The sequence below is a fragment of the Xenopus tropicalis genome, chromosome 2 (genome assembly GCF_000004195.4).
Source record: "Xenopus tropicalis strain Nigerian chromosome 2, UCB_Xtro_10.0, whole genome shotgun sequence".
In the NCBI taxonomy this organism is placed as follows: Eukaryota; Metazoa; Chordata; class Amphibia; order Anura; family Pipidae; genus Xenopus; species Xenopus tropicalis.
Window position 1 is genome coordinate 112,966,947 of NC_030678.2, and position 27,087 is coordinate 112,994,033.

Sequence of the window (27,087 nt, forward strand, 5' to 3'; positions counted from 1 at the left end):
CCATTGAGTCTATGTGAATGTAACCGCTTTTGGATGGTGTATTTTTAAGTTTTGGATTTGTTGCTGTTTTGATACATAATAAATGGCAAAAAAAACTTTGTAATTTCTTGCGCAAAAATAGGATTTTTTTTAATGAAAAACACAACTTTAGTAAATGCCCTCAATTAGTGCAATGGTATTGAGGTGCAAGGAGCAGCTTTTTATGCAAATAACATTAATGCAGGGTTGCTCCTGCATTTGAAAATAGCTTCACTAGTGATGCGGCCCCCTCTGTTGTAAGCACAAAGCGGGAGAGAGGGGTATGACATTGGGGCTGCTGCCGCCAGAGGCGCCGCTGCATTAATGAATCAAATTTTTTTGTGCAATGACTCTGGCCAGATTGCACAGCTGCACTAGTGGTTGTAAATTACCCCTCTGGTGTTGCTTAAAACAGCTGTTTCTTATTAGTGAATATATGTTTTAGTAAATAAATGTTATTTCTAATACATTTTAACAAAATATGTTGGTGAATTATAAAAAGATGATATGTTGTGCTTCTGCTCTTCATATGTATCACCCCATCCCATTCCCAACTAGAAGGTTTCTGTTCTGCCTGTTTCTGAAATTTCTGCCACAATCTCTCAGATTTTCCAAATCTTTCACTACCCCCCAAAAGTCTGTTAAAGCCATTTAATGTTTACTAAATTATCAGAAGTCCGCTTATTCTAAACAACTACCACTAGTTCATTTCAAGAACAATATAAGAGATTTATCACAACCCAAATATTTTCAGTTGAATCCATTTACTAACTACAATTTCTCAAAAAGAAAAAGTCTATTGATAGACTTCTTCCATAAACCAAATTTTGCTGAACCAATATGAAATTTATCCCACCACCTCAGAGCTCCCCAGTGTTTTAGGTGAGAAACAGTGGCGAGAAAAAAAAGATAAAGAAAATTGTTAAATAGTAAAATCTGTGAGTGTTAGATTTCTCATTCCCCAGCCATTAATAAATCGAACACCTAGGGGCTGATTTACTAACCCACGAATCCGACCCGAATTGGAAAAGTTCCGACTTGAAAACGAACATTTTGCGACTTTTTCGTATGTTTTGTGATTTTTTCGGATTCTTTACGAATTTTTCGTTACCAATACGATTTTTGCGTAAAAACGCGAGTTTTTCGCAGCCATTACGAAAGTTGCGTAAAATCTGGCGATTTTTCGTAGCGTTAAAACTTGCGCAAAAAGTTGCACTTTTTTCGTAGCGTTAAAACTTACGCGAAACTTTGCACCTTTTAAGTTTTAACGCTACGAAAAATGCGCAACTTTTCGCGTAAGTTTTAACGCTACGAAAAATGCGCAACTTTTTACGCAACTTTCGTAATGGATACGAAAAACTCGCGTTTTTACGCAAAAATCGTATTGGTAACGAAAAATTCGTAAAGAATCCGAAAAAATCGCAAAAAATACGAAAAAATCGCAAAATACCGATCATTACGAAAAAAATGCAATCGGACTCATTTCGACCCGTTCGTGGGTAAGTAAATCAGCCCCCTAATGTTTCTATAATTCACAAACCCTTTTGTAAGATCTTGCCCTCTGTAAAGTTGTTGGTTAATTAAGGCTGATGGCAGACGAGGTGTAGGGTGGATAGTTTCGGGAAGCGAAAAAGCTCTTGCTTTGCGCCCTACGCCTCCTACATGTGCCCGCACCTGAATGAATGAGATACGCTCGAGTGCAGGCACATGTAGCCGAAATACACATAAAAACACGTATCTCATTCATTCAGGAGCAGGCACATGTAGGAGGCGTAGGGCGGTATTTTCAGCAAGCGATTTTCCGCTTGGCAAAAATATCCGCCCTAAGCCTCGTCTGCCATCAGCCTTAGTGTCAGACCAATTTTATAGGGGCAGATTTTTTAAAGTGTGAAATTTGTGTGAGCTCAACACAGTAAAATTCCACCAGGTGCATATGTATCAAAAGGTGAACGCTAACTTCCACCTGTTGATAAATATGCCTATAAAAATCCCATAGAAATTAATAAAGCGGTGGAATTCTACTGCTGGGAGCTCTAATTTCACACTTTGATAAATCTGCCTCTTGCAGTATTATTTTACATGGTTTATAACATTCTTCTTTTATATTGAAACTTATTTTACTTCTTCCTTACACAACTATTGTGTGATAGGGGAGGTAAAAATACGGTTTAAATTAAGGAACAAGAGCTGATCAACCCTGCTCGTGAACTTGTCTGAAGAAAAAGGCATTGTTTGGACTAAAGCAGTCTTTCCTGTCTTGTCAGGTGTTGCAAAGCAGTTCTCCCATACAGTACTAGCTTATTATTCAAGCTAATTTATTATAATTTTATTCTCCTACACTAACCTTTAGATTTTTTGCTTCACTTGTTGCTTAACTAAATACTTTTTTTTCTCACTTCTGGGGAAGTTCTAGTGCTTGGTGCATTTTCTACTTTCAGAGCTTATCACTTATTTCAGGTGGAAAATGTGTGTATCTGAAAGCTTTTCCATTCCTGTCTTCTGTTATAGCTCTGGCAGCTGGATTTTCCTCAGGTTACATGTGGAAACATGGTTAGTTGTTTGAAAAATATAAAAATCATTACAATGCTATCCAACATTGCAGAAATCTAGTGTTCACCGTGGGGGCAGAGATAGGAATCAAGGATTTTTTTGTTTTAATGCACTGCTGTTTATCATTTGTTACAATTCTTTCATATTATACTGCCACATTGTGTAATTAATAGTGTATTCAAGAATAAGGTTATGGTATAGGACATTAAAAGAAATGTATGTGATAAAAAAACTGATTGATTTATAGCTCATTGCATCATCTTGCCTCCTGTGTTGTCCTGTTGGCTTTTTGGGCCAATTTGGGAACCTAGAGAAAGATAAATCATCAGTGATTATTTCATTATGATACATAGGGTAAAAGTTTAAAAAGAGTGAATATGGTTTTTAGTTAACTCTATTCATAGTGCATGCCTTGTATCTTCTTTTCCTAAATGTAGTTCATTTGGTATAACATTGTTTCTTGTAATAGTGTTGGAACCATTCCATGCATCTTATCCATATACCCTTGGGTGCCCACTGACTGCAGTTGATATTCAAACTGCATGCTATACATTTATAAATCTTGGCTAAAGTTATTTCCAGAAATAGAAACAGGAAAAGAGACAAGAGGAAGCTGGATTTCCACATCAGGTTAAAGAAACTGATATGGAATAATAAACCACTATTATGTGGAATGGTTCACATAACTAAGGCTAGAGAAAGGTAAGAAGCCCAGTGTATTGGGCCTCAGCACTTGCCCCAAAGTGCATAATAGAATGGGACACTTTGTTGTGTTTGTATAGGAAGTATATTTCCAGATACTCATGATGTGTGATGAAAGCAGCAGTCGTCCTGCCTTGCAGGGATTCTAGATGTACTGGTTAGAGTGACTCACAAGACTGACCAAGTGCTAGAATTAATATATTACAATAATCTCATTATGTTCCCTATTAGGTCTAGTGTCTGCAGATTATTTGTTGTCTCCAAGTCAAATACTGGCCAAGTATATATGAGTGTATAGATAGGTCAGTATAGGTTGTGTGTGCTGGGTTTACTTGGATGGGTTGAACTTGATGGACTCTGGCCTTTATTCAACCCTATGTAATTATGTAACTATATAGGCAGCCTGCTGGGGCAGTAAGCAGGGGCTGGCTATGGTTGTTTTTTTGTATTGATGACATGTGGATTTATTGGTTAATATAATAAAGCTGTGGCCTGTTTCCAACTTAATTATGTTGTGTCATTAAATACAACCTACCTGTACCATGTTGCAGGTGTGATATTTGCTGTCTGTGAAAAAATTCTAAAAAAGTACTATTGAATAGAAGTTTGTGTAATATTTGAAAATATGCTATATAAGGATGCACATTTATAACTATATTATAAAGGGATGTATTGTTTTACAGTTTAGGTCTGGAGGCTATATAATCTGAAATGCTAAGTATATCAGGAAGTTAAATAGGTTAGTAATACTAACCCATAGCAACTGTCCAAATATTTGCTATTAAAAAGACAAGTAGTCTCTACTCGCTGATTGATTTTTGCAGCTTAGCCAACAGTGCTGTTTCTGCCATGAAGCGACCTCAGAAACCTGCTTTGACTTTACCAGGAGCTGTAAAAAGCTGTAAACTGTTGTCAAGTGGCATTGCCTCTATAGAAGACAAAACCATTTCTTGTTTGCAGGTGCTGAACAAACAGATATAAGCATTAAATGGGAAGAAACAATTTTCATTTCATTCTGTTGCTGACCCTGTGAGACACTTCCAGGATCACTAGGAGTTGCCACACGCAGTCAGTCCAGGTTTTCTAACACAAGCTCGACGGGAAAACAGTACTGTATAAATATTTTCCTTTTATTATTCAGACAATGTAATTTTGCTTTGCTCCCACAGAGAAGTTGATGGCCTACCAACGAGAATTTCATGCACTAAAGGAGCGCTTACGTATTGCTGAGCACAGAACCCTGCAGCGATCGTCAGAGCTGCATGCTATTCTTGACCATTTCCGGAGAATGATAAAAGAAGCGAACGGGAGCAGAGATGCATTAAATCATTTTTCAGGTAAAAGACCCAGATTCTTATTCCTTCTACTGGCGGCCGCTGCCCCCCACCTGTCTGGCTGCTTTGATGTCTTAACTTTGTGTTATCTTTAAATGATATCAGTGCTGAGATTAACTGGCCCCCTGCATGGTTCTCACCTCAGATTCAGGCTGTAATCCTCCTGTATTGTTTAAAATTGTAATCCACTGTACTGTTTACACCTTTTTAATCCCTGAATTGTTCACCCACTGCATTGTTCACACCTCAGGCTCAGGCTGTAATCACCCACATTGTTCACCTCTTCACCTCAGACATTGTATGTACTGCCTGGCATATGCTGCCTGTGTGTAGGCAGCATAGGGTAAGCAGAGTATGGCACATAGGCAGCACAGGGCAGGGAGGGTATGGCACACACAGGCAGGGTAGGGCAGAGTATGGCACATACAGGCAGCATACCCACTGCATTGTTCACACCTCAGGCTCAGGCTGTAATCACCCACATTGTTCACCTCTTCACCTCAGACATTGTATGTACTGCCTGGCATATGCTGCCTGTGTGTAGGCAGCATAGGGTAAGCAGAGTATGGCACATAGGCATCATAGGACAGAGAGAGTATGGTGCACACACAGGCAGCATAGGGCAGGGAGAGTATGGCACACATAGGCAGCATAGGGCAGGGAGAGTATGGCACACACAGGCAGGGTAGGGCAGGCAGAGTATGGTACACACAGGCAGCATAGGACAGGCAGAGTATGGCACACACAGGCAGCATAGGACAGGCAGAGTATGGCACACACAGGCAGCATAGGGCAGAGAGAGTATGGCACACACAGGCAGCATAGGGCAGGGAGAATATGGCACACACAGGCAGCATAGGGCAGGGAGAATATGGCACACACAGGCAGCATTGGGCAGGGAGAGTATGGCACACACAGGCAGCATAGGGCAGGGAAGTATGGCACACACAGGCAGCATAGGGCAGGGAAGTATGGCACACAGGCAGCATAGGGCAGGGAGAGTATGGCAAACACAGGCAGCATAGGGCAGGGAGAGTATGGCACACACAGGCAGCTAAGGGCAGGCATAGTATAGCACACACAGGCAGCATAGGGCAGGGAGAGTATGGCACACACAGGCAGCATAGGGCAGGCAGAGTGCTGCCTGTGTGTGCCATACTCTGCCTACCCTATGCTGCCCGTGGGAGGTAAACCTGGCATGGGTTTGTTCTGGGAGTTTGTTAGCAGTTGGAAATAGCCATTAAATGGTCCCTAAGGTGTGTAATTATGTGCTGGGGGTTGCTGTGCTATCCACAGGGGAGGAGGAGGCATATGGATTTAAGGGTGTGTCTTAATATGACATAATATAATTCTTTCACATATGAATGATGGTTGATATCCCTGCAGCGAGCACCAAGCATCTGGGTTTTTGCTGCACTACCACCATTTTGATAAAATGGCTGTGGTTCGAAATGGCTGTGGTTTAAAAGGGGGGAGTGGTCAAAACTGGTTTCCTTAGAGGCCCTCCACCATGCATGTGGGAGAAATTCCGTCCCTCGGCACCGTATAAGTTGGACAGCACTGCCTTAGGGTGATTTTGAAATGTGTTCTTTTTGGTTTACCTAGGAGGGGAAACTGCAGCTAACTGACAATTCAGTAATAGGATTTCTAAGGTCTTTAAGCAAGTCAGTTGCTTTTTTAGATCTCCCACTCCTCAACACAGAAATTGGATTTGTGAATCATGACTATAGATTCTAGAAGCAGCAATGTGTCATGGTCTTCTCTTTCATATGAAGTTGTATAACACTTGTATCCATGCATTTACTATAACTAAAAACTTACGTGGTGGTTACTCACTTAGTGATAAAAGTTAGCATTTTTACTCTTCTCAACTAGCCTCTGTTAGTGTCTGGACTTGTCCAACAGTAGAAGCATTGAAAGAAATTATTACTAATATATTACCCTGTTGCTGAAAGGAGCAATGTTGCATGACAATGAGAGTGCTGTGTGGGGGATGATGGGAGTGCTATGAAAGCTAAATCTGTTTGCTTGTAGTTTTGAAATATTGTGATTTTTAGGAGAAGGAAAGGCTAATAAAGAGTTAATCTCAAGCTGCAGGCATACCTTCAGTTCTCTCAATAGTGCCCTTAAGTCTCCCTATATTTCACCTGTTCAGAAGCTCTGAAGCCAAACAGGAATAAAAAACGAGCTGTGTAAAGAAAGTTCCCATAATGCATCGCTCCTGCATTGACTATGTGACCAGGACACTGTAGGTGGCGCATGCGCATTGGTCGATTGTAGTGAGAGAAGCCGGCGCGCTCCCCTCCCCTCGCCTCTGTGACACACAGAGCATGCAAGCGGGGAGCGAGCGGCAGGATGCGAGCGGGTAGGGGGTGTTGCGGGGGGGTTGATCGCCAGGGGCGGGGGGGTGTGCGAGCAGGTGAATCCAGGAATCCAAGATGGCGGCCGTGACAGGCTGCAAATACACCTTACAAGCCAATTTTTGGGAGATGTGACCATTATCTTAAAAAATAAATTTGGCGATTTGCTTTGGGCAAGAGAGCTCTACACTATATTAAGGGCTACAGTAGTAGCCTTTCCTGCTCTTTAAAGGAGAAAGAAAGGTAAAAACTAAGTAAGCTTTATCAGAAAGGTCTATGTAAATACAGCCATAAGCACTCACAGAATGCTGCACTGACTTCTCTGTGAAAAGATTTCTTGTGTCTGTAATTCATGTGCCAGAGACATGCAGCTCTCTGCTGTCTCCTCTCTCCTGCGCCACCCTCCCTCAAGAATGCTAAGAACTCACTCCCCCCCTTAGGAATGTGGATCTGAGCCAATCAGCAGGAAGCTGATTCATAGTCTAACTAACTGAGCATGTTCACTTGGTCTGGGTGTCTGTAAAGGAGTGTGGCATTATGGGAACTTTCTTTACGCAGCTCAGCGTTTTTTTCTTCGTGTTTGGCTTCTGATCATCTGAATAGGTGAAATATGGGGAGACTTTAGGGCACTACTGAGACAACTGAAGGTATGCCTGCAGCTTGAGATTAACTCTTTATTAGCCTTTCCTTCTCCTTTAAACTAGGAAAAGAATGTAGACAGAAGTGGGCAGTCATTTTTTTAATTGTCAGATTGTATGTTCCTGTTATTCTTCTAGTCTTGATAGGCTGATAACCTCCCCACCCTGCTTAAATAATAAGGATTGCTAGGCTTGAACTGGCAATCTGTGGATTCTGTCAGATGCCAGGTGGGGGCTGCTGTAAGCTGCCATACACCGTCATTGTTATTTCAGCAGGTGAGGGGCTGTTTGAGCCTCTGTACAGGGCCTGTTTTCAATCCAAATTCTGGCCTGAGGATTGCTAACACAGTGTTTAAGCAATATTGTTCTCACCATGTAATCAATTTTTTGAGGATTTTGTGCTCAAAGGCCGTTGAACCTTAAATCCAGGCACCCAGTCTTAAATATTTTTATAATTAAGTTTCCACTAAGTGGACTGTCAAATTGACATCCCCTCCACAGGAAACCTCCCACAAATATAAATATATTCAAAATTTAATTACAAATGGGTTCTGTGCAGAATATATTATAGACACGTTAATGTTAAAGTTAAACATAAAGTGAAATAAATGTTGTAGACAAACTTATAGTATCTTTCTTTGTAACATCAAAACCAGTGTGCTGATCTTACTAGGGATGGTATATCAAACTTAATATTTACTGCTCATGTTTTACTCAGTAAATAAAACACCACTTCTGTTCATTGTCTGTCATAATTATTTTTATGATGCACAGTAAATATGTCCCAGCCCACTATGGAGGCCACTTTATTTGCAGGGTTATGGTGTAGTTTGTTGGCCCATTTTGTCTTATTTATCTTAAGAAAATGTCTCCCCACTTTTATGGAGTAATACTGTTTGAAATGAATAATGCTAAACTAAGTGTTTCTAATAATGAAAGGAGCGTGTAGTTACTGGAAATGTTGATGTGCCAAAGGATGGGCTTTGCTTCCTTATGGGGAAGGTACTATTTTCTGTTTATTGTTTTTGCAGATGAAACTCAAAAGCTGATAAAGGATTTAACTAACAGAAAAGCTCTTCAAGTGCCAAATATATATTACCATATGCCTCATTTGCTAAATCATGATGGGAGCCTTCAACCTGCTGTGCAGGTTGGCCTTGGTAGAACTGGAGGTACGTGCAAGTAATATAGACTGGGATTTCATGACTTAATCAGAGCATTCTTCGCATCACAAATCTGCTTCATGTACATAGACTTCAGACTGATTAACTTAATGTTCCAAATGAAATTAGGGAAAGCATAGAATATGCCTTTACTCAAGTTTTCCAGTCTTTCTTGATGAGCATGAGATAGAAAAGGGATTGTGAAGCAGAACACTGGCAAGTTTTGTGCCCATTTGCAGCATGTGTTAATGGGGTCAAATATTACTTTTGGCCTCAGCAGCCTTAAAGGAGAAGCTAAACCTTAAAAATGAATATGGTTAAAGATGCTATATTCAATATATTGTACTTACTGCGTCAGCCTAAATATTCAGGATTTCTATAGCAGCAATGATCCTGGACTGAAAACTTGACACAGGAGCTCCTCATCTTGCAAACTGTCTGCGACACTCACATGCTCAGTGTGCTCTGAGCAGCTGTAGAGAAGCTGAGCTTAGGGGTTGTAGCAAATTATCAAGCAGAAAATGAGGTTGGCTTGTAAGCTGATGCAAAGGGCTAATTATTCAATTCTGATGCAAATTGCACTAGTTTCAGAGCTGCAATGTAATGTGAATCTGAATAAATTACTAATCAGCCTTTTATTGTGACATTTATATTCTATGCATACAGTATATTGTGAGTGGGTCCCTAAACTCAGGTAACTGACAGCAGCACAGAGCATGTGCAGGGAATCAGCAGAAAAGTAGATGGGGAGCTACTGGGGCATTTTTGGGGGCACATATTTTCGCTGCTAAAGGGCTGTGATTGATTTGGGCTGGTACAGGAGCCCAAAACATAATGTACAACATATCTGCCCTACTTTTTTAGTTAAGATGAAGATTAAATTCTTCAAACTACACAGGTACTCTAAACATGCTTTTTATGCCATTGTTATATGCTGCCAGTTCTAAGGTACTGTGCAGGGAAAGGCAACAGGGATTGCTGGAGATTACTGTTGTAAAGTTGATCTTTGTTTGTGCTGATGATGAAATGTAAAGGCATAAATGACTTAATTTTGTACATGGCGAAATTAAGCAGCAGTGTAAGCATCTGTTATATTGTGATGAATATTACAGTCATAAATAGAGAAGTGGAGCAGGATGCTGATGATGGAAATACAGGTATAGAACCCGTTAGCCAGCTCGGGACCAAGAGTATTCCACATAAGGGGTCTTTCCGTAATTTGGATCTCCATACTTTAAGTTTACTAAAAAATCAATAAAACATTAATTAAACCCAATAGGATTGTTTTGTGTCCAATAAGGATTATTTATATCTTACTTGGGATCAATTACAAGGTACTGTTTTATTATTACAGAGAAAAAGGAAATCAGTTTTAAAATTGGGAGATGGGCTTTCCGTAGTTTGGAACTTTCTGGATAATGGGTTTTTCGGATAAGGGATCCCATAGCTGTATAACCCTGTATATAAAATGTTTACCAAAGTATTTAAACATATTCAGTGCAAAACACTGTTAAGCCATTTACTTGCGGGGAGAAATGGAGTGGGTCAGAAATTCAGTTCCTTGTAGAAGCTTCACTTTTGCATATTCAGTGTGATGCCGTATAAAGAAGTATATGCACTATGTACTGTGCATGCTTTCCATAATACTATAAAAGCTGATCTCCTCTGTTTAGTAAAGTTTCTGTGTAATAAAATCTGATTTACTCATACATACATATTTGCTCATACATCACTAATAGCATTTCATTTGGAATTTTAATATTTTTCTATTTCTTTTTTATATGTATAGTTTCAGTTGTCATGGGGATTCCTACTGTAAAAAGGAGAGTGAAGTCTTACCTGAAAGAGACCTTGCATTCCCTTATTGATAAGCTGTCTCCAGAAGAAAAACTAGACTGTGTTATAATAGTCTTCGTTGGAGAGGTAACCACCTCAGAATATTGTCCTTCATTCACTATTATTGTGATTTTTTGGGGGAAAATAAGAAATTGGCTTATTGCAGCCATAGAATATATAAATGCCAGATTTACTGTGCTGTACGGCCAACTCATATGTCATGTCTGATGGAGAAGGAAAACCCCCCAAAAAACGTTTCCCAAGTGATAAAGTGATAGTACTTTGTGAGACAAGATGAGAGACTTTAAGGAAGATTTATCAAAGTGTGAGATAAAACAGAAAAATTCCCCCACTTTCTATTCATTCCTATAGCATTTTCAGAAATGTATTCATCAAATGGTGAACTCTAAATTTCACCCATTGAGCTTTATGAGTTTGACTTTTATGTGGTAAGCTCTAATTTCACACTTTGCTAAATCTGCCCCCTCGTGCAACTGCTGGGCTAGAAAAATTGAGCATGTCATCCACTTCACTCTTTCTCTGTGATCCTCACACAGGACCTGAGTAGATCCAAAGTAGATCAAGGAAACTGGCAAGCTGACCAAAGAAAGACAAACTTGAGATTTGCTGTGATTTATTATCGTACAATTCACAGAAACTAGTACAGGGATGGGACCTGTTATCCAGAATGCTCGGGACCTGGGGTTTTCCCGGATAAGGGATCTTTCCGTAATTTGGATCTCCATAACTTAAGTCTGCTAAAAATAATTTAAACAATAATTAAACCCAATTAAGGATTAATTATAACTTAGTTGGGATCAAGTACAAGGTACTGTTTTAATAAATTTTAAAAATTAGAATTATTTGCTTATAATAGAGATGGTCTTTCCGTAATTCGAAACCTTCTGGATAAGGGGTTTCCGGATAAGGGGTCCCATACCTGTAATATTATATTTGGGATGCTTGTAATTTACCTTTCCCCGATCTTTAAATATGTTCTCAAAATACTTGGAACTAAATATAGAAGGTGTGGGAAGCTCATGTACTGGCAGTTAATTGCTGTCCTCCCCCAAATCTGGAGACAAACTAGGTTAAAATCTTGAAATCTCTGATTTTCAGACACAATACCATTCTAATATGGCCAAAGCTTCTATTGTGGCTGGTCAAGCATTTAAAAAAATGTAGTAAAAATCAATTTTCTGTGCAAAAAAACAGCACATTATGGCCTAGTCCAGGCATACTCTAGAACAGGAGATAAGCTGGGTAGAGGGATTTAAAAGGAAGCCAGTCAAGGAGAGAGTGCAGAGAATGGGGGAAAAAGGTTTGTGAGATCCATTTTTATTCCTTTTCATCCAATTAACAGGGGTATATTCCTTACACTGTAATTGCAGTATATTCTGATCTACCTAAATTCTGCTGCCCTGGTGATTTCTAAAATTGTATTTTTAACATACATTCTTATTTTGTCTTTCCCCACAGACAGATCTAGAATATGTTAACAGTGTTGTTGCCAGTTTGCAAAAAGAGTAAGTTCAGTATATATGCAAACTAAATATTACATTATTATTATTATTATTATTATGATTATTATGTACTGAGACTAATGGAGATCATTTATCAACACAAATTTGCCCATGGGCAGTAACCAATAGCAACCAATCAGCGATTGTCTTTTTGAGCCAGCTGCAGGAAGAACAATGAGTGTAACAATGTGATTGGTTGTCATAGGTTACTGCCCATGGGCAAATTTGATCACTGTTGATAAATAACCCCCAAGTAAGTAAAAATTAAATGTTACACTAAATGGTATATAGTTCTGCTTATATTTTATTAGTTGATTTCATGTGCAGTATTGTACAAAGATTGTGTACTGACTAGACTTTCTAAGTACCCCACGTTAGTTCTAATCAAGTCTTATGATCATACCAACACTGCAGTTTTACAACTATGAATAGTAACTATTCATTCCTAGCAGGTCTCAGAAATCTACTGCAATAATGTGGTAACATAAAAATGAGTTTGCTCTTATTTAGTAATGCATAGCAACCAATTAGCCATTGGCTCTGATTTTTCTTGCGTAGTTATAAAAATTAAAGCACATTGTTGTTATGAGTATAGGCAACCATTTCTAATGCTGATAGAAAACCTAAAGCAAATGTCCGATTGACAGTCATTACCATATGGGTCATGTTATGAATTACTGAATTACTGCATAGCCAAGAATTTGATTTTTTTAAATAGGTGTAATTTAATTGACTTCTGCATAAATGCTTTGTGTAATTTCCTGTAACTCACTAAATCATTTAATCATGACTATAATTCCAGGTTCGCCACAGAGATCAGCTCTGGTTTAGTAGAAGTAATCTCTCCTCCTGCAACGTATTATCCTGACCTAAATAATTTAAAGGAGACTTTCGGAGACTCAAAGGAAAGAGTTAGGTAAGTAGCAAAACTATAAACTGGAGATCAGATACAGAAGAATGTCCAAATGGTATCTAGAAAGTATTTAATGCTGTGACAAGTGGGTCTGGGTGCACTGTCCTGGGGAGGATATCAGTTTGAAATAAGGGGAAGGCAGGCACTTAGCGAGTCTGTGTAACTAAGCACAAATTGTGTAAGGCACAATAAATTGCTACCTTGATGATATAAGCCAGGTGTGAAGTTGCTCAATGAAGATACAAAATAATACTGGTTTTCATACTAGGTGGATGCACTTAAATTGGATCTAAGTTATTGTTTTCTCTGATCTGTATGTTAGTCATCATCATTTATGACAATAGGACCCAACAAATTGTTGATCACACAGAAAATTTTATGTACACAACTTTCACAAATTAAACACAAAATATATTTTTTACATGATAGCCTTAAAGTAGTTTGAGTTAGTGCAGATGTAAGTCTTTAAATACAGAAATCTGCCCATATGTTGCAGCTGAGGCACAGGGCTGCTGTGTGAGTCCAGAGGTTAAATAAGCAGTTGTAATTGGTGAAAGGATCACATGGCTACTGAGCAGAAAAGACTCCCTTTTTTAGCTACAGTTCGGTTTTTTATTTGTGTACTTGAAACATGCGTTAGTTTGTCATAATACTGCAGCTTAGTTACCTGCATTACTCTTGCTATACTGTGTATCATTCCTGCCCAACACTGTCTCTGATCCAGGGGCAGCAGAGTGAATGTAATATGGGTATTGGATCTGTTATCTAGAAACCTGTTATCCAGAAAGCGCCAAATTACGGGAAAGCCTTTTCTCATAGACTTCATTTTATTCAAAAAATTCCCATTCTTCCCATTTCTATTTTCTCTGTAATAATAAAGCAGTGACTAAGATATAATTACTCCTTACTGGAGGTAAACTGTCCCATTGGGTTTATTTAATGTTTAGCAGACCTAAGGTAGGGTGATCCAAATTACTGAAAGACTGGAAAATCCCAGGTCCTGAGCATTCTGGATAACAGCACCTATACCTGTAGTAAAAATCTTTTCAGTACAGGTATAGGACCCGTTATCCAGAATGCTCAGGGACCAAGTGCATTCCGGATAAGGGGTCTTTCCATAATTTGGATGTTCATACTTAAGTCAGGGATCCCCAACCTTTTATACCCGTGAGCCACATTTAAATGGAAAAAGTGTTGGAGAGCAACACAAGTATGAAAAAGTTTCCTGGTGGTGCCAATAAGAGCTATAATTGGCTATTTAATAGCCCCTATATGGACTGGCAGCCCACAGAAGGCTCTGTTTGGCATTATATTGGATTTTTATGCAACCAAAACTTGCCTTCAAGTCAAGAATTCAACAATGGGCACCTGCTTTGGGGCCACTGGAAGCAACATCCAAGGGGTTGGGGAGCAACATGTTGCTCACGAGCCACTGGTTGGGGATCACTGCCTTAAGTCTACTAAAAAATCAATAAAACCCTCCCATATAGATTGTAAGCTCTACGGGACAGGGACCTCCATCCTCTTGTGTCTTTGACTCTTAACTTATTGCAACTGTATTTATCTGTATTTATTGTTATACTGTATATTTATCTATTATTATCTTAATAACCCCCTGTTTGTATTAATGTATTCTACTGTACAGCGCTGCGTACATAAGTAGCACTTTATAAATAAAGATATACATACATACATATATAAAACAGTGATTAAACCCAATAGGATTGCTCTGCCCCCAATAAGGAGTAATTATATCTTAGATGGGATCAAGTACAAGGTAATGTTTATTATTACAGAGAAAATGGAAATCAGTTATTTGATTTAAACGGAGCCTATGGGAGATGGGCTTTTAGTAATTCGGAGCTTTCTGGATAATGGGTTTCTGGACAATGGATCCCACACCTGTACTGCCACCAGCTTACTACTTGCTAAGTCAGCTTTCTACCGTACTTTACCCATGCTTCTCATGTCAATAGGAGCATGGAGAGAGATGGTGGTATATTTTTTTAATGAAATCCGTGATTTTCTGTGTTGGGGAATGAAATTTTAAATTGCATAGCATTTGTTCTGAGCATACACAGGGCACACGGTGAGATACAGTTGTAGATTACAGACACTTAAAACTGGAAATACAAGGGCTCATTTGTGATAGCAGACACAAGCACGGACATGCTGAAATGAATGCAATAGGTGCACTTATTGACATGAGATCAAGTTTAATTTTTCTCTCATACTTATAAACACCTCTCAGAATTGATTGCACAATTATTTTAACCCCAAGGAAGTCAGTGTAACTGATGAAACGCATAACTTATAACATCTTAATGGACCGGTCAGCTTACTAACTTATGGACCATACACAAAACTTTAGCTATGGGGAGTATTCCTTACAAGCATTCCAGAATCAGAGATGGTAGTTCTGAGAGGCTTTTATTGTCTGATATTTTCTAAGTGCAAATTGATTTTATGAAACAATTTTACAGAATCACACTATGGGTTTGTGTCATTTTATACTTTTATGTTTTACATTTCAGTGTTATGACTGCAAAGTCAAACTGATTTTGAATATTTTTGCACAAAGCAAGCACTTGAATCTCTTTTCTGAAACATAGTATTTTTATTCATATTTTACTTTTCTTACAGGTGGCGAACTAAACAAAATTTAGACTATTGTTTTCTCATGATGTATGCTCAGAGGAAGGGCATTTACTACATCCAGGTAAATCCAAAGATAGATGTAATTCCACATGTAACAAAAAACAGGCAGACATTTCCCCCCTAGCTTAACTGGCAAACCAGACAGCACTCAGAAAGCATTTCTGTATGCATGCTGATACCTGTGTTAGCATGTTGTGCCTTCAGAATGTGTTCTGCTGTGCGGAGTGGCTAAAGGCTACATTGCTACTGAGCACTATCACCAGTCAGAATCCTTACTTCCAACTACAGATTGCACTTGAGGAAAAAGGATTGGGACAGTTATTTTCTGCACTGGAACATATCATTCTATAATGTTTTACCAAACAGTTATCATCATTACTGCTCCATAAAATTTTCTGACACTAAATAGCCCCTATGTCTCTTCATACTGTCCTTGTGCACCCCTTGGTAACTTTCTAAAGTATTCTTTGATACTAAAGCAGGGGTGGGCAAAGTTTTTGGCTCGGGGGCCACATTGACTCACAAGCGGGCCAGGCCGGGCCAACGTCCTCACACCAGCTCCCCCCCCCCCAGCATCCTCCATCTCCCCGACCTGCGGCTCCCTCCATCGTTAGGCTGCGTCTGTTTCCCGGCTCCCCGCTGCATCCTTTTTTATGGTTGCGCCCCCTGCGTATACAGCACGCACGAAGCGCAACCAATCAGGGCCCAGAAATGATTTAAAGGGACCCGGAGTCGGCGGGCCGGATTAAAAAGGCCAACGGGCTGGATGTGGCCCGTGGGCCGTAGTTTGCCCACCCCTGTACTAAAGTATTAGTTGGTTTTAGAACAATAGAAATTTTCATTATCTATTCATAACAATTTCATCATTATGTTATATATTTTTCAGAAAAGAAGCACCAAATCCATATAGAGCAAGATTAAAATGTATCTACTGTATCTGCTAGTCTTCACCATATGGATTTAAAGTCTTTGTTTTTTAACTTTAGCTGTGTTTTGATGTGTCCCAATGTGACATATTCAGAATATTGTTCTATTTGTTCTGTTAGAGCTTTACTCTAATTGGTTTGCAATAGAACTAGAAGTAGAGAAGACTATATTGTTGATCTGGCCAACCATCCATTTAACACTCACATTGCATTTTAAGTTAAATCTGTATTTTTGCCTTTTGGGGTAGTCCCCCATATGACATGGGTAGGGTACATCTAGGCACCCAATATGTATTTTAACAGCTGCATGAAAATATTTTGGAGAAGATTTTACATTGTATGCATTTCAGATTCCAACATGGTATCTATCAGTGAATAGATTAATTTTACCATAAAAATGAAAAACTTAACATTGGAATGTTCATTACAGGGACAGTTTACCCCTTTTACCCCTTTTACATTTGTGCAGTAAAACTGACTTGTGCTTAAAGGAGAATGCAAGTCAAAATTTAAAAAGTATACTGCCCAATAGTCCTCCTATTGTTTAGTAAAAATGCCACACTTTTGGCTCACCTAATCAAATATTTACTCAGTCACACTTACTTCACATTTTCTAGAACAGGCAGCCATCTCTAAAAAGGTATTCTCCCTTCCTCACCTCTGCCAGATCCGCTTCTGATTGGCTGGTGGGCATGTGTAGCTCAGAACAGGAGACAGGATCAAGTTACACACATGCTCAGAGAATAGGAAGGCTGCCGCTGGCAGCCTACAGAAGGGCAGAGAGATTACAGTGATTTCACTGTAGTCTTCACACTGCTGTAGGCTGCCAGTACCATATCTCAGAGAAGCAAGCAGGGATCTGGGAATTTAGATATGCAGTAAGTACTTAAAAAGAATGCCTTCAGACTTACTTTTAATTTATATTAACCTTTCATTGGCCTTTAAATTAGGTAATATCTATGATTTTTATTTCTTGCTCTAAACAGGGCAACATTTGAAAACTAAATTAAGGTCACATTCTATTTCCTGATCCCAGTGAGCAAAGACAGAAAAAAGAGAGCTTGAAAAAAAGTGCTCTTAGGGCCTGAAACGTTGCCTGTACTGTCCGGAATTTGGCCAACATGAAATAAAGGCCTTATATTACTAAAGAAATGTTCCTGACCGGTGCTGTTCATTGATGATTTGTTAAAGACAGAAAAACCAACAGCCACTGGGAAGCCTTTTTTTTTTTTTTTTTTTAAATAAATGAACCCCTCCTTACCCTAGCTACAGCCTGTTAACTGTTTTTTTTTAGAAAAGAAGCAGCCTAATTTACAGAGGCTTCCCAGTGGTTGCTGGTTTGTTTGGCTTTGTTCTTTGGGATCAGGAAGTATAATGTGGCTTTACCTTCATTTTTATATTTTGCCCTATTTAGAGTAAGAAATAACAAAAGTTGTTTTTACTAATCAAAGGAATAGGCAAAAAGTATGTTCAGCACAAATCCTATTCATTGGACAAATGTTGAAAAAGGGGGTATACTTTAAATGATGCCAGAAATATAAAGGCAACTTAAAATGAGTCTCTGAAGAAAGTAAAATAAATGTGCTGGAGAAAAAAAAAACCTTTGTAAGAATAACATTTTGTTCTTTTTAACTTAATTCCTATTTGGTATGAAATAATTGCTGGGTAGCTCTTTCCAATGCTGATACCATGTGCCTGTACTTGTGCCCTTTCTTTGCATAGCTAGAAGATGATATTGTTGCCAAGCAGAATTATTTCAGTACAATAAAGAATTTTGCACTTCAGCTTTCTTCTGAAGACTGGATGATTCTAGAATTTTCCCAGTTAGGATTTATTGGTAAGTTAGAATTAACTGATTTGCTGAATGCAGCCTCGCTGCCTTTTTTCTTACCATTTCTACGTGTATGCTTGTAAAATGTCATTCATTGGGAAGTTAACTTTGGGTGAATTCTCTTGATAGAACTTTTTTTTTTTCTAAATAAAGTAACAAAAAAAATCCCTGCCCCATTCAGTCCTTTCTAGTTGGTAGTTTCCTTTTTTCCTGCTTCTTCCATTTATGTGCTTTCTCTTTCCCACTTCTTCCCTCATAGCCATAATTTCTTCCTCTCCTCCCCACACTTTCATGCTTTTTCTAACTGTCATACACCCCTTACCAAATGTCTGCTTTTTCTATGCACCTCCATGCATTTTGCCTACAACTATGTGATCTCCCCCACTCCTGCCCCAACATTCATTCTCTCCATGCTCTCTCCTGCTTTTACCCGCCTGAGGTTCAAAGCATCCCCCAGTTGGCTTCTCATTGGGAGTTCACGGTGGGAGTTTTTACTTCATATAGTATACCCTAACAAGAAAGGCCCCTTGAACAGCCAGTTTAATTTGTGAGCATTTTTAATTGATTGTTTTGCTTCTTGTTTATCAGGTAAAATGTTTCAGGCCCCGGATATTACACTCATTGTTGAGTTTATATTGATGTTTTACAAGGAAAAACCTATTGATTGGCTTCTGGACCATATATTATGGGTGAAAGTTTGTAATCCTGAAAAAGATGCAGTAAGTACAATGATATCACATCTTATTAATCTGATGCAGGTTTAGCACTTACCTGCTGAGAATGATAAAATCTATGGTGCTGACTTTCAGGGACCATACTGCACCGTTTGTTTCCGGATTGTTCTTTGATCATTGCCACACACTGTGTGGTCTGGTAACAAGATGTATGGTAAGATCAAAGGCATTGATTAGTCTGCACAAAATTATTTACTGTGTTTATAGATCTTTTTAAAATATTTTCTCAACTTCTCCCCCTAAAATAGTGTAGTTGTTATAATGGTATTTACAATACCCTCTTCACTCACATACAGGAACATACAAAGAAAGAGAATGTGCAGCTGAATTATTAACACCATCAGTTCTGACTACCCATCTAGCAGTAGCCCCTGTGTTTAGGAGTCCTAGGCACGTGCCTACAGCACTCGGTGGATAATTTACCACTACCTGCAACCGAATTTCATTATTAAAGACCTGGACGTAGTACATTCACAATCTTTGGATTACAAAACAATCTGTAACATGGACCAAATAAACAATAATAATCCTTTTATGTTGAACCATTGTTATACTAGGTAAGCATTATTGTTCCTGTTTCTATTTTCAGAAACATTGTGACAGGCAAAAGTCCAATCTGCGAATCCGTTTCCGTCCTTCCCTTTTCCAGCATGTTGGACTCCATTCGTCATTGGCAGGGAAAATACAAAAACTTACAGTAAGTGACAAAGTTATGTAAATATGTTTGCATTATTTGTAATGGGGAGTTTTTGCACGTTTTCTTACCAAACCAGTTAGAATTGTTAGTTGCCAGCATCTCAGCCAAATTCTGCCATTCTGGCATTATAAACAAGCCTAATGGGCCATGGTTTAATGACGTTGACGTTGTTATTATTGTACCTAAAGTGTATAAATAGCCAGCTTTCCACAGTCCTTGCATATTGTGATAGGTCACAGGGTGCACTGTTTGTTATACAGTATTGGCCTTAATGTCTGCTTGAAATTGATCATTAAGAAAATAAATTAGCAATGTGTTCCGCTCATTCTTTATGTATGAAAAATCTGTTCGTGAATCACTGACCTTCATGTTTCCTGTCAATTAGGATAAAGATTTCCTGAAACCATTGTTGCATAAAATTCATGTGAACCCACCTGCTGAAGTCTCCACTTCCTTAAAAGTCTATCAAGGCCACACGCTGGAAAAGACTTACTTGGGCGAGGATTTCTTCTGGGCCATTACACCCGTTGCAGGAGACTACATTCTCTTTAAGTTTGACAAGCCAGTGAATGTAGAAAGGTGCATTATTATGTTGTCTCATGCTGCCTTGTCATTCTGTTCTGCATCCTGTTGTACACAAAATGCGTATACTCCTGAATAAAAGATTGCAGGTGCCAGCCATAAGAGAGAATGGAGCCAGAATAATTTAATAACCTTATATGTAGCTAAGCAACGCTTGGCTCTGCTTCTGTACAGTCCTGCTAATTCCCTACTCTACTGCCTAAAATGGCTTGTGGTTCATAACCCAGCTTTTATGTAACAACATGTTGCACAATAACAATAATGGCTACAAAAATGCACTTATTGGGGATCAATTCAGTACCCATTTCTTGCTTTAAAACTTGCTTTTCTTTTTTGATCCCTAGTGATGTGTGGTTCTATAAATGAAAACATTATTAGACCCTTTATTTATGAATAATAACATATGCACTTTAAATTAATTATGTAGGTGACAGAAATGTGCACAATGGCCACTAGCTTTCTTATAGTTGTAAGCAATGTACTATGGGGCTGCAATTACTATCATAAGTGCTAAACTGCTCTAGCCAATCTGCAATTTAGTTTAATCATACTACAAAAAGAAAATTAAGGCAAAGTTCTATTGGCATTTATGGGTAACAAGCCCTACACAGCTGAAATATGTCCACTGTGCATTCAAGCCATTTCTTCTGTTTGTCTCTGTGTTAGACAGATAGGCTTTGCTTAAATGAACTGTGATTATTTTTACACTGCATAGTTTAGTGATTTACCCACATAGTACCACAGGGAGCCCTAGAACTATACTGACATAAGCAGTAATCTTGGGGGACAGGCTGCTCCCCACAGTAGATAGGTACAATGCACACCCATGGAACAGAGGCATATACACTCTCAGTGGCACCTTCACTTTTATTCCTCCATTTACAGTTGCCACACCCCGCACAAATCTTCATTAACATGCAGGACTTTTGCATCATGGTAAGGTGGTTAAACAGCTTATCACTGTGGGAAATTTGGTGCCCTTAGCCTGTAAATGGAGGGTGTGCTCTGTGGATATGGAAATCTACAGTTGTTTAGTACAATGTGCTTAAAGCACAATACATATATCATAAGGAAACCCAGATCTGCCATTAGAAGCCAGCTTTATTTTTGGGGTTGTCTTTGACACAACAAACAGTACTTAATATTACTTTTTAGGGCCCAATACGGTGGATACATACATACATACTTTTACTGTCTGCCCTGTAGGCTATACAATTAATCTGACGTATTAGAAAAATGCTGATGCATGGCTGTTCTGCCTGCATTATGATTCTGCAGTGTTTGATCCTGAGCCAAACATCCTTCCCAGTGCTTTCTTACAACATATATTCGGTAGGAAGAATGCAAGAACAATAGTGAATACTTCAGCCTTCCTCTGTGCATATGCAGTGTGCCATACTTAGGGCTCACTCGGGTCTCCCGCCAATAAACACATCCATGTACCATTTGTCAGAAATACATCAGCAAGTTTTAAAGATTGTCCATAAAATGAATTAAAGATTAAAAAGGGATTAACGAATAGGTTAGAAGTCCTGGAAATTGACTTTCCAAATTATTTTCCATGTCTTTGGTTGCTAAGATATTCCAGGAAGCCTGTGACCGAATCTTTCCATAAGATATGAGCTCTCCAATGGCTTTCATATTAATATGTTCTACGTGTCTAGAGGCCAAATCATAATATCATTTAGGTCATTATTCTTTTATAAATATCCATATGCTTTGTTGAGAATTAAAACGGTATTCTTTAATGTTAAGGATTTAACCCTTTTGTGCACTTTTAGGCATTGTTTTGATACATATCCATACAATATTGATGTGTATATTTTAAGGCCAAGCAACAAGGCTATTACAGGCTGCATACAATAATCTGAGCAAGTTCCCTTTCAATGTTTTTAAGGTACATTCATGGTACTTTGCCAGAATTAAAAAAAAAAAAAAAATGTACCCCCTGATCTGGCTACTTGGGCAGCTGTTAAAAACATTAGACTTGGCCTTGTATTGCCCAGTATAACACACACTTGTGTTGCCAAACTAATAATCTACTTGTTAGATGATGGGGCTTAATAAATAAATATGCCACTCGTACCCTGCTTAATTCTCTCCTAAATAGCTATGCCAGGTTAAAATATTTGTGTATTATACCCAAGAGCTATGAATATCTGTAAATTATATTTTTAGAAAATGTGCTTAGTGACTCACTGATGTGTGTTTTATAATAAATAATGTAAACTTGCTTGAAAAATATGCAGATGTTAGAGGTCTCCTTGGAGTTCCATGACCTGTATAAAAGCATTCGGCCTTCAGCCTTGTGCTTTTTATATGATCTTGGAACTCCTCAGTTACTTATAATATCCTTATATTTTACAGCAAGGGGTATATTATTAACTATATATACCTGTATGTGTTTTGGTTTTAGATATCTTTTTCGCAGTGGAAACCCTGAACATCCAGGAGATCAGTTATGGAACACAACAGTGGAGGTCCTTCCTTACCGGGTATGTGGATATATTTAGACACCTTTTTCAGTTAAGAGTAATGGAAGTTCTAGCATTAATTAGTTTCCTTTCTGTTTTGTGTCCTAGAAAGACATAGTGGAGCTGAGGAGTGACACCAAAGATAAACGCTTGTCGGATGGCTTTTTTAGAATAGGTAAAATTCTGCATAATGTTGCTTTTAGCATTGCTATTATTTGTAATGGTGAGTGAAGAGTATGTCTCTCAGTGCTTTAGGGTGCAAAATGGCTGTAGCTATGATCCTGCATTTGCCCTGCATCCTACATCTTCCCCATAGTCACTTCATAAACTATACAACTCTTAACAACTTATCGCTGGCCATTTAGGGTGTGATTTTAAACTGAAGGATTATTTGTGTCTTTGAACTATAACAATATGAGCTTTTATTTAACTATAATATTTCATTTGTTAAAGAACAGTTGCACTGCAGTAAAGTAAGGACATGTTGTTTACAGTCTAGATGTAGCCTGTTGTATTCTGAGACAATCTGTGAGTGGTCTCCTTTTTTTTGTTCAGCAGTTCTCCAGTTTGGCATTTTTGGCAGTTATCTGGTTGCTAGGGTCCAATTTGCCTTAGCAACTAAGTAGTGGTTTGAAACAGACACTGGAATATTAATAGGGGAGGTCTGAAAAGAAAGATAAGTAACAATATCAATAAAACTCTAGTCTCGCAGAGCAATAGTTGTTTGGCTGTCAGTGACCCCCCATTTGAAAGCTGGAAAGAGACAGAATAAGAAGGCAAATAATTATGAAAAAATTAAAAAAATGCAAAACAATTGAAATTGAATTGAATTGGCCATTCTTCAACATACTAAAAGTTAATTTAAAGGTGAACCACCCCTTTAAAATCACTTCATGACCTTAGACCTTAGACAAAGACAATTTACTTGACAGTAAGAGAGGATGGTGCAATAAAGTAGAGCACGCGTATATAATATGGGTTTACTGAAAACTGTAAAATTACGAAGGCTGATTGCCTGATCGCTGTGTTATTGTTCTCCAAGGTAAATTTGAAGACGGCTTAGCAGAAGGGCCAGTGAACTCCTATTTAAACCCTATTTCTGCACTTCGGCTTTCGGTTTTACAGAACTCTGCTGTCTGGGTCATTCTAAATGAGGTTAGTGTCCCCCTTTTATCCACAGGGCCTGTCTTTTTATGGAATCAACAAATCTGTCACATGGCTTTCTTATTTGAAAGCTTGTTAAGGGATCACATACAAAATGATGTACTGGAGAATGGCATTATGAGCAGTAATCAGCATGGCTTTATGAAGGACAGGTCATGTCAGACCAATTTAATTGCTTTTTATGATGAGGTAAGTAAGAAGCTGGACAGTGGCAAAATCCAAATAGATTATATCTACTGCATCCCCAAAGCATTTGATACCGTTCCCCACAAACGACTGCTTTCTAAACTAAGGTCTATTGGTCTTAGTGAAGTCGCACATGGATAGAAAACTGGCTACAGGATCGGGTACAGAGGGTGGTTGTTAATGGCACATTCTCTACTTGGAATAAGGTTCTCAGTGGGGTCCCTCAGGGTTCTGTACTGGGTCCACTTTTGTTTAACTTGTTCATAAATGACTTAGGGGAGGGTATTATGAGTAATGTATCAGTGTTTGCAGATGACACAAAACTCTGCAGACCAGTCAATTCTATCCAGGATGTGACATCCCTGCAACAGGATCTTGACCAACTGGCAATCTGGGCAGCTAAGTGGCAGATGAGATTTAATGAGGATAAATGTAAGGTCATGCACCTGGGATGTAAAAATATGCTAGCCCCGTATACCCTTAATGGGACTGCACTAGGCAAATCCATAATGGAGAAGGACCTTGGAGTCCTTGTAGATAATAAACTTGGCTGTAGCAAGCAATGCCAGGCAGCAGCTGCAAGGGCAAACAAGGTTTTGAGCTGTATTAAAAGGGGTATAGCTTCACGGGAGGAGGGGGTTATTCTTCCCCTTTACAGAGCGCTGGTAAGGCCCCATCTAGAATATGCTGTTCAGTTTTGGTCTCCAGTGCTCAAACGGGACATTATTGAGTTAGAGAGGGTCCAGAGAAGGGCAACTAAGCTGGTAAAGGGTATGGAAAGTCTCAGTTATGAAGAAAGACTGGCCAAGTTGGGTCTGTTTACACTGGAGAAGAGGCGCTTAAGAGGTGACATGATAACTATGTATAAATATATAAAGGGATCATATAATAACCTTTCTAATGTTTTATTTACCAGTAGGTCCTTCCAACGGACACGAGGGCACCCACTTTGTTTAAAAGAAGGGAGGTTCCATTTAAATATTCGGAAAGGATTTTTTACAGTGAGAGCTGTGAAGTTGTGGAATTCCCTCCCCGAATCAGTTGTACTGGCTGATACATTATATAGCTTTAAGAAGTGGCTGGATGGATTCTTAGCAAGTGAGGGAATACAGGGTTATGGGAGATAGCTCTCAGTACAAGTGAGGGAATACAGGGGTAGGGGAGATAGCTCTCAGTACAAGTGAGGGAATACAGGGGTATGGGAGATAGCTCTCAGTACAAGTGAGGGAATACAGGGTTATGGAAGATAGCTCTTAGTACAAGTTGATCCAGGGACTGGTCCGATTGCCATCTTGGAGTCAGGAAGGAATTTTTTCCCCTCTGCGGCAAATTAGAGAGGCTTCAGATGGGGTTTTTTGCCTTCCTCTGGATCAACTAGTAGTTAGGCAGGTTATATATAGGAATTATGGTTGAAGTGATGGACGTATGTCTTTTCAACCCAACTTACTATGTTACTATGTTATTGCTTTTCTAGATCCATATTAAAAGAAATCCTGCAGACTGACACCCAAAAAAGAAGATAATTCCAGAAGTGGCACAAAGCCTGTCATTGTCACTGCCTATTAGGGACTTCTGCATGCACCTTGATATCATCCTGTTGTCAATTTCCTTGGACTCTACCTCTGTGAGATCTACTGTAGCTAGGATTACATGCGCTCTTGTGAAAACCCTATGGAAACAATGTGATTTTAACTGAGAAACAACCTGTATCCTAGGTGCACACCATTTTGTAGCCAACATATGGATTTTTTTAAAAGAATATCATGAAATATGTACATATACATTCCATGAGAACCGAAAACCCCCCAAATGCTTTTTGTGCAGGAACCAATATTCCAGTTCTATTTTGCTTTTAGTATGATACAGATTTTGTAGATGATCAGGGAAATATAAAGTATATTAATATAGATATATGGATACAACCATCTTATACAGATTATTTATTATGGCTTAGAAAATTGATATGTGCAGTAATATATTTGATTGATATATGTTTCTTTTATTATATTTGACATGTTATTTGATTACTGAGGGTTGCCTGTTTTACTTGGTATGGGAGTACAGGCACTGGCACTACAACCATTATATGCTCACTAAAACATAGGCAGGCATATTGTTTTTGTGCTGGCACATTCCCAGTTTCTGTAGATAACAATTTCTACAATAATTCCACAAAGGAATCTTATTCCTTAAGGTAATTAAAAAAAAAAAAAAAATATTTGTGTACAGGTATGGGACCTGTAATCTAGAATGCTCGGCACCTGGGGTTTTACGGATAAGGGGTCTTTCTGTAATTTGGATCTCCATACCTTAAATCTGCTAAAAATCACTTACATATTGAATAAACCCAATAGGATGGTTTTGCCTACAATAGGGATTAATTATATAATTATTATAATTATATAATTAGGTTTTAATTATTTTTAATTATATAAGTAGGTTTTTAATTATTTCTCTTTTTACCAGCTTTCCAGTTTGGAATTTCAGCAGCTATCTGGTTGCAAAGGTCCAAATTACCTTAGCAGCCAGGGAGCAGCTTCAATGAGAGCCTGATATATGAACAGGAGAGGGGCTCAACAGAAAAAAAATAAACAATACAAAGTAACAATAAAACTGGCCCAGGCAGAGAATCTCTTGTAATAGTTGTCCCAAGTGGTTCTCATTGGAGTCAATTGGCAGAGGCAGATAAGAAAGAAGGAGTTGAAATACTCCAGTGAAGGAAATGCCCCATGTGCCAGGCTAAGGGGCTGATTTACTAACCCACGAATCCGACCCGAATTGGAAAAGTTCCGACTTGA

General features: G+C 38.7%; 1 protein-coding gene across 1 annotated transcript in view; it reads left to right on the plus strand.

Annotated features, from left to right (window-relative positions):
• Positions 1-26,505, plus strand: part of mgat4b (mannosyl (alpha-1,3-)-glycoprotein beta-1,4-N-acetylglucosaminyltransferase, isozyme B) — a 43,171-nt gene extending 16,666 nt beyond the window's left edge. Inside the window, 14 exon segments of the mRNA NM_001102914.1 lie at positions 4,440-4,607; positions 8,634-8,774; positions 10,555-10,688; positions 12,081-12,127; positions 12,927-13,040; positions 15,681-15,756; positions 18,344-18,458; positions 19,041-19,171; positions 19,776-19,883; positions 20,269-20,462; positions 22,882-22,960; positions 23,048-23,114; positions 23,982-24,094; positions 25,764-26,505. Coding sequence (NP_001096384.1) covers positions 4,440-4,607; positions 8,634-8,774; positions 10,555-10,688; positions 12,081-12,127; positions 12,927-13,040; positions 15,681-15,756; positions 18,344-18,458; positions 19,041-19,171; positions 19,776-19,883; positions 20,269-20,462; positions 22,882-22,960; positions 23,048-23,114; positions 23,982-24,094; positions 25,764-25,793 — 1,517 coding nt within the window. The 3' untranslated portion in view covers positions 25,794-26,505.
• The last annotated feature ends 582 nt before the right edge of the window (positions 26,506-27,087 follow it).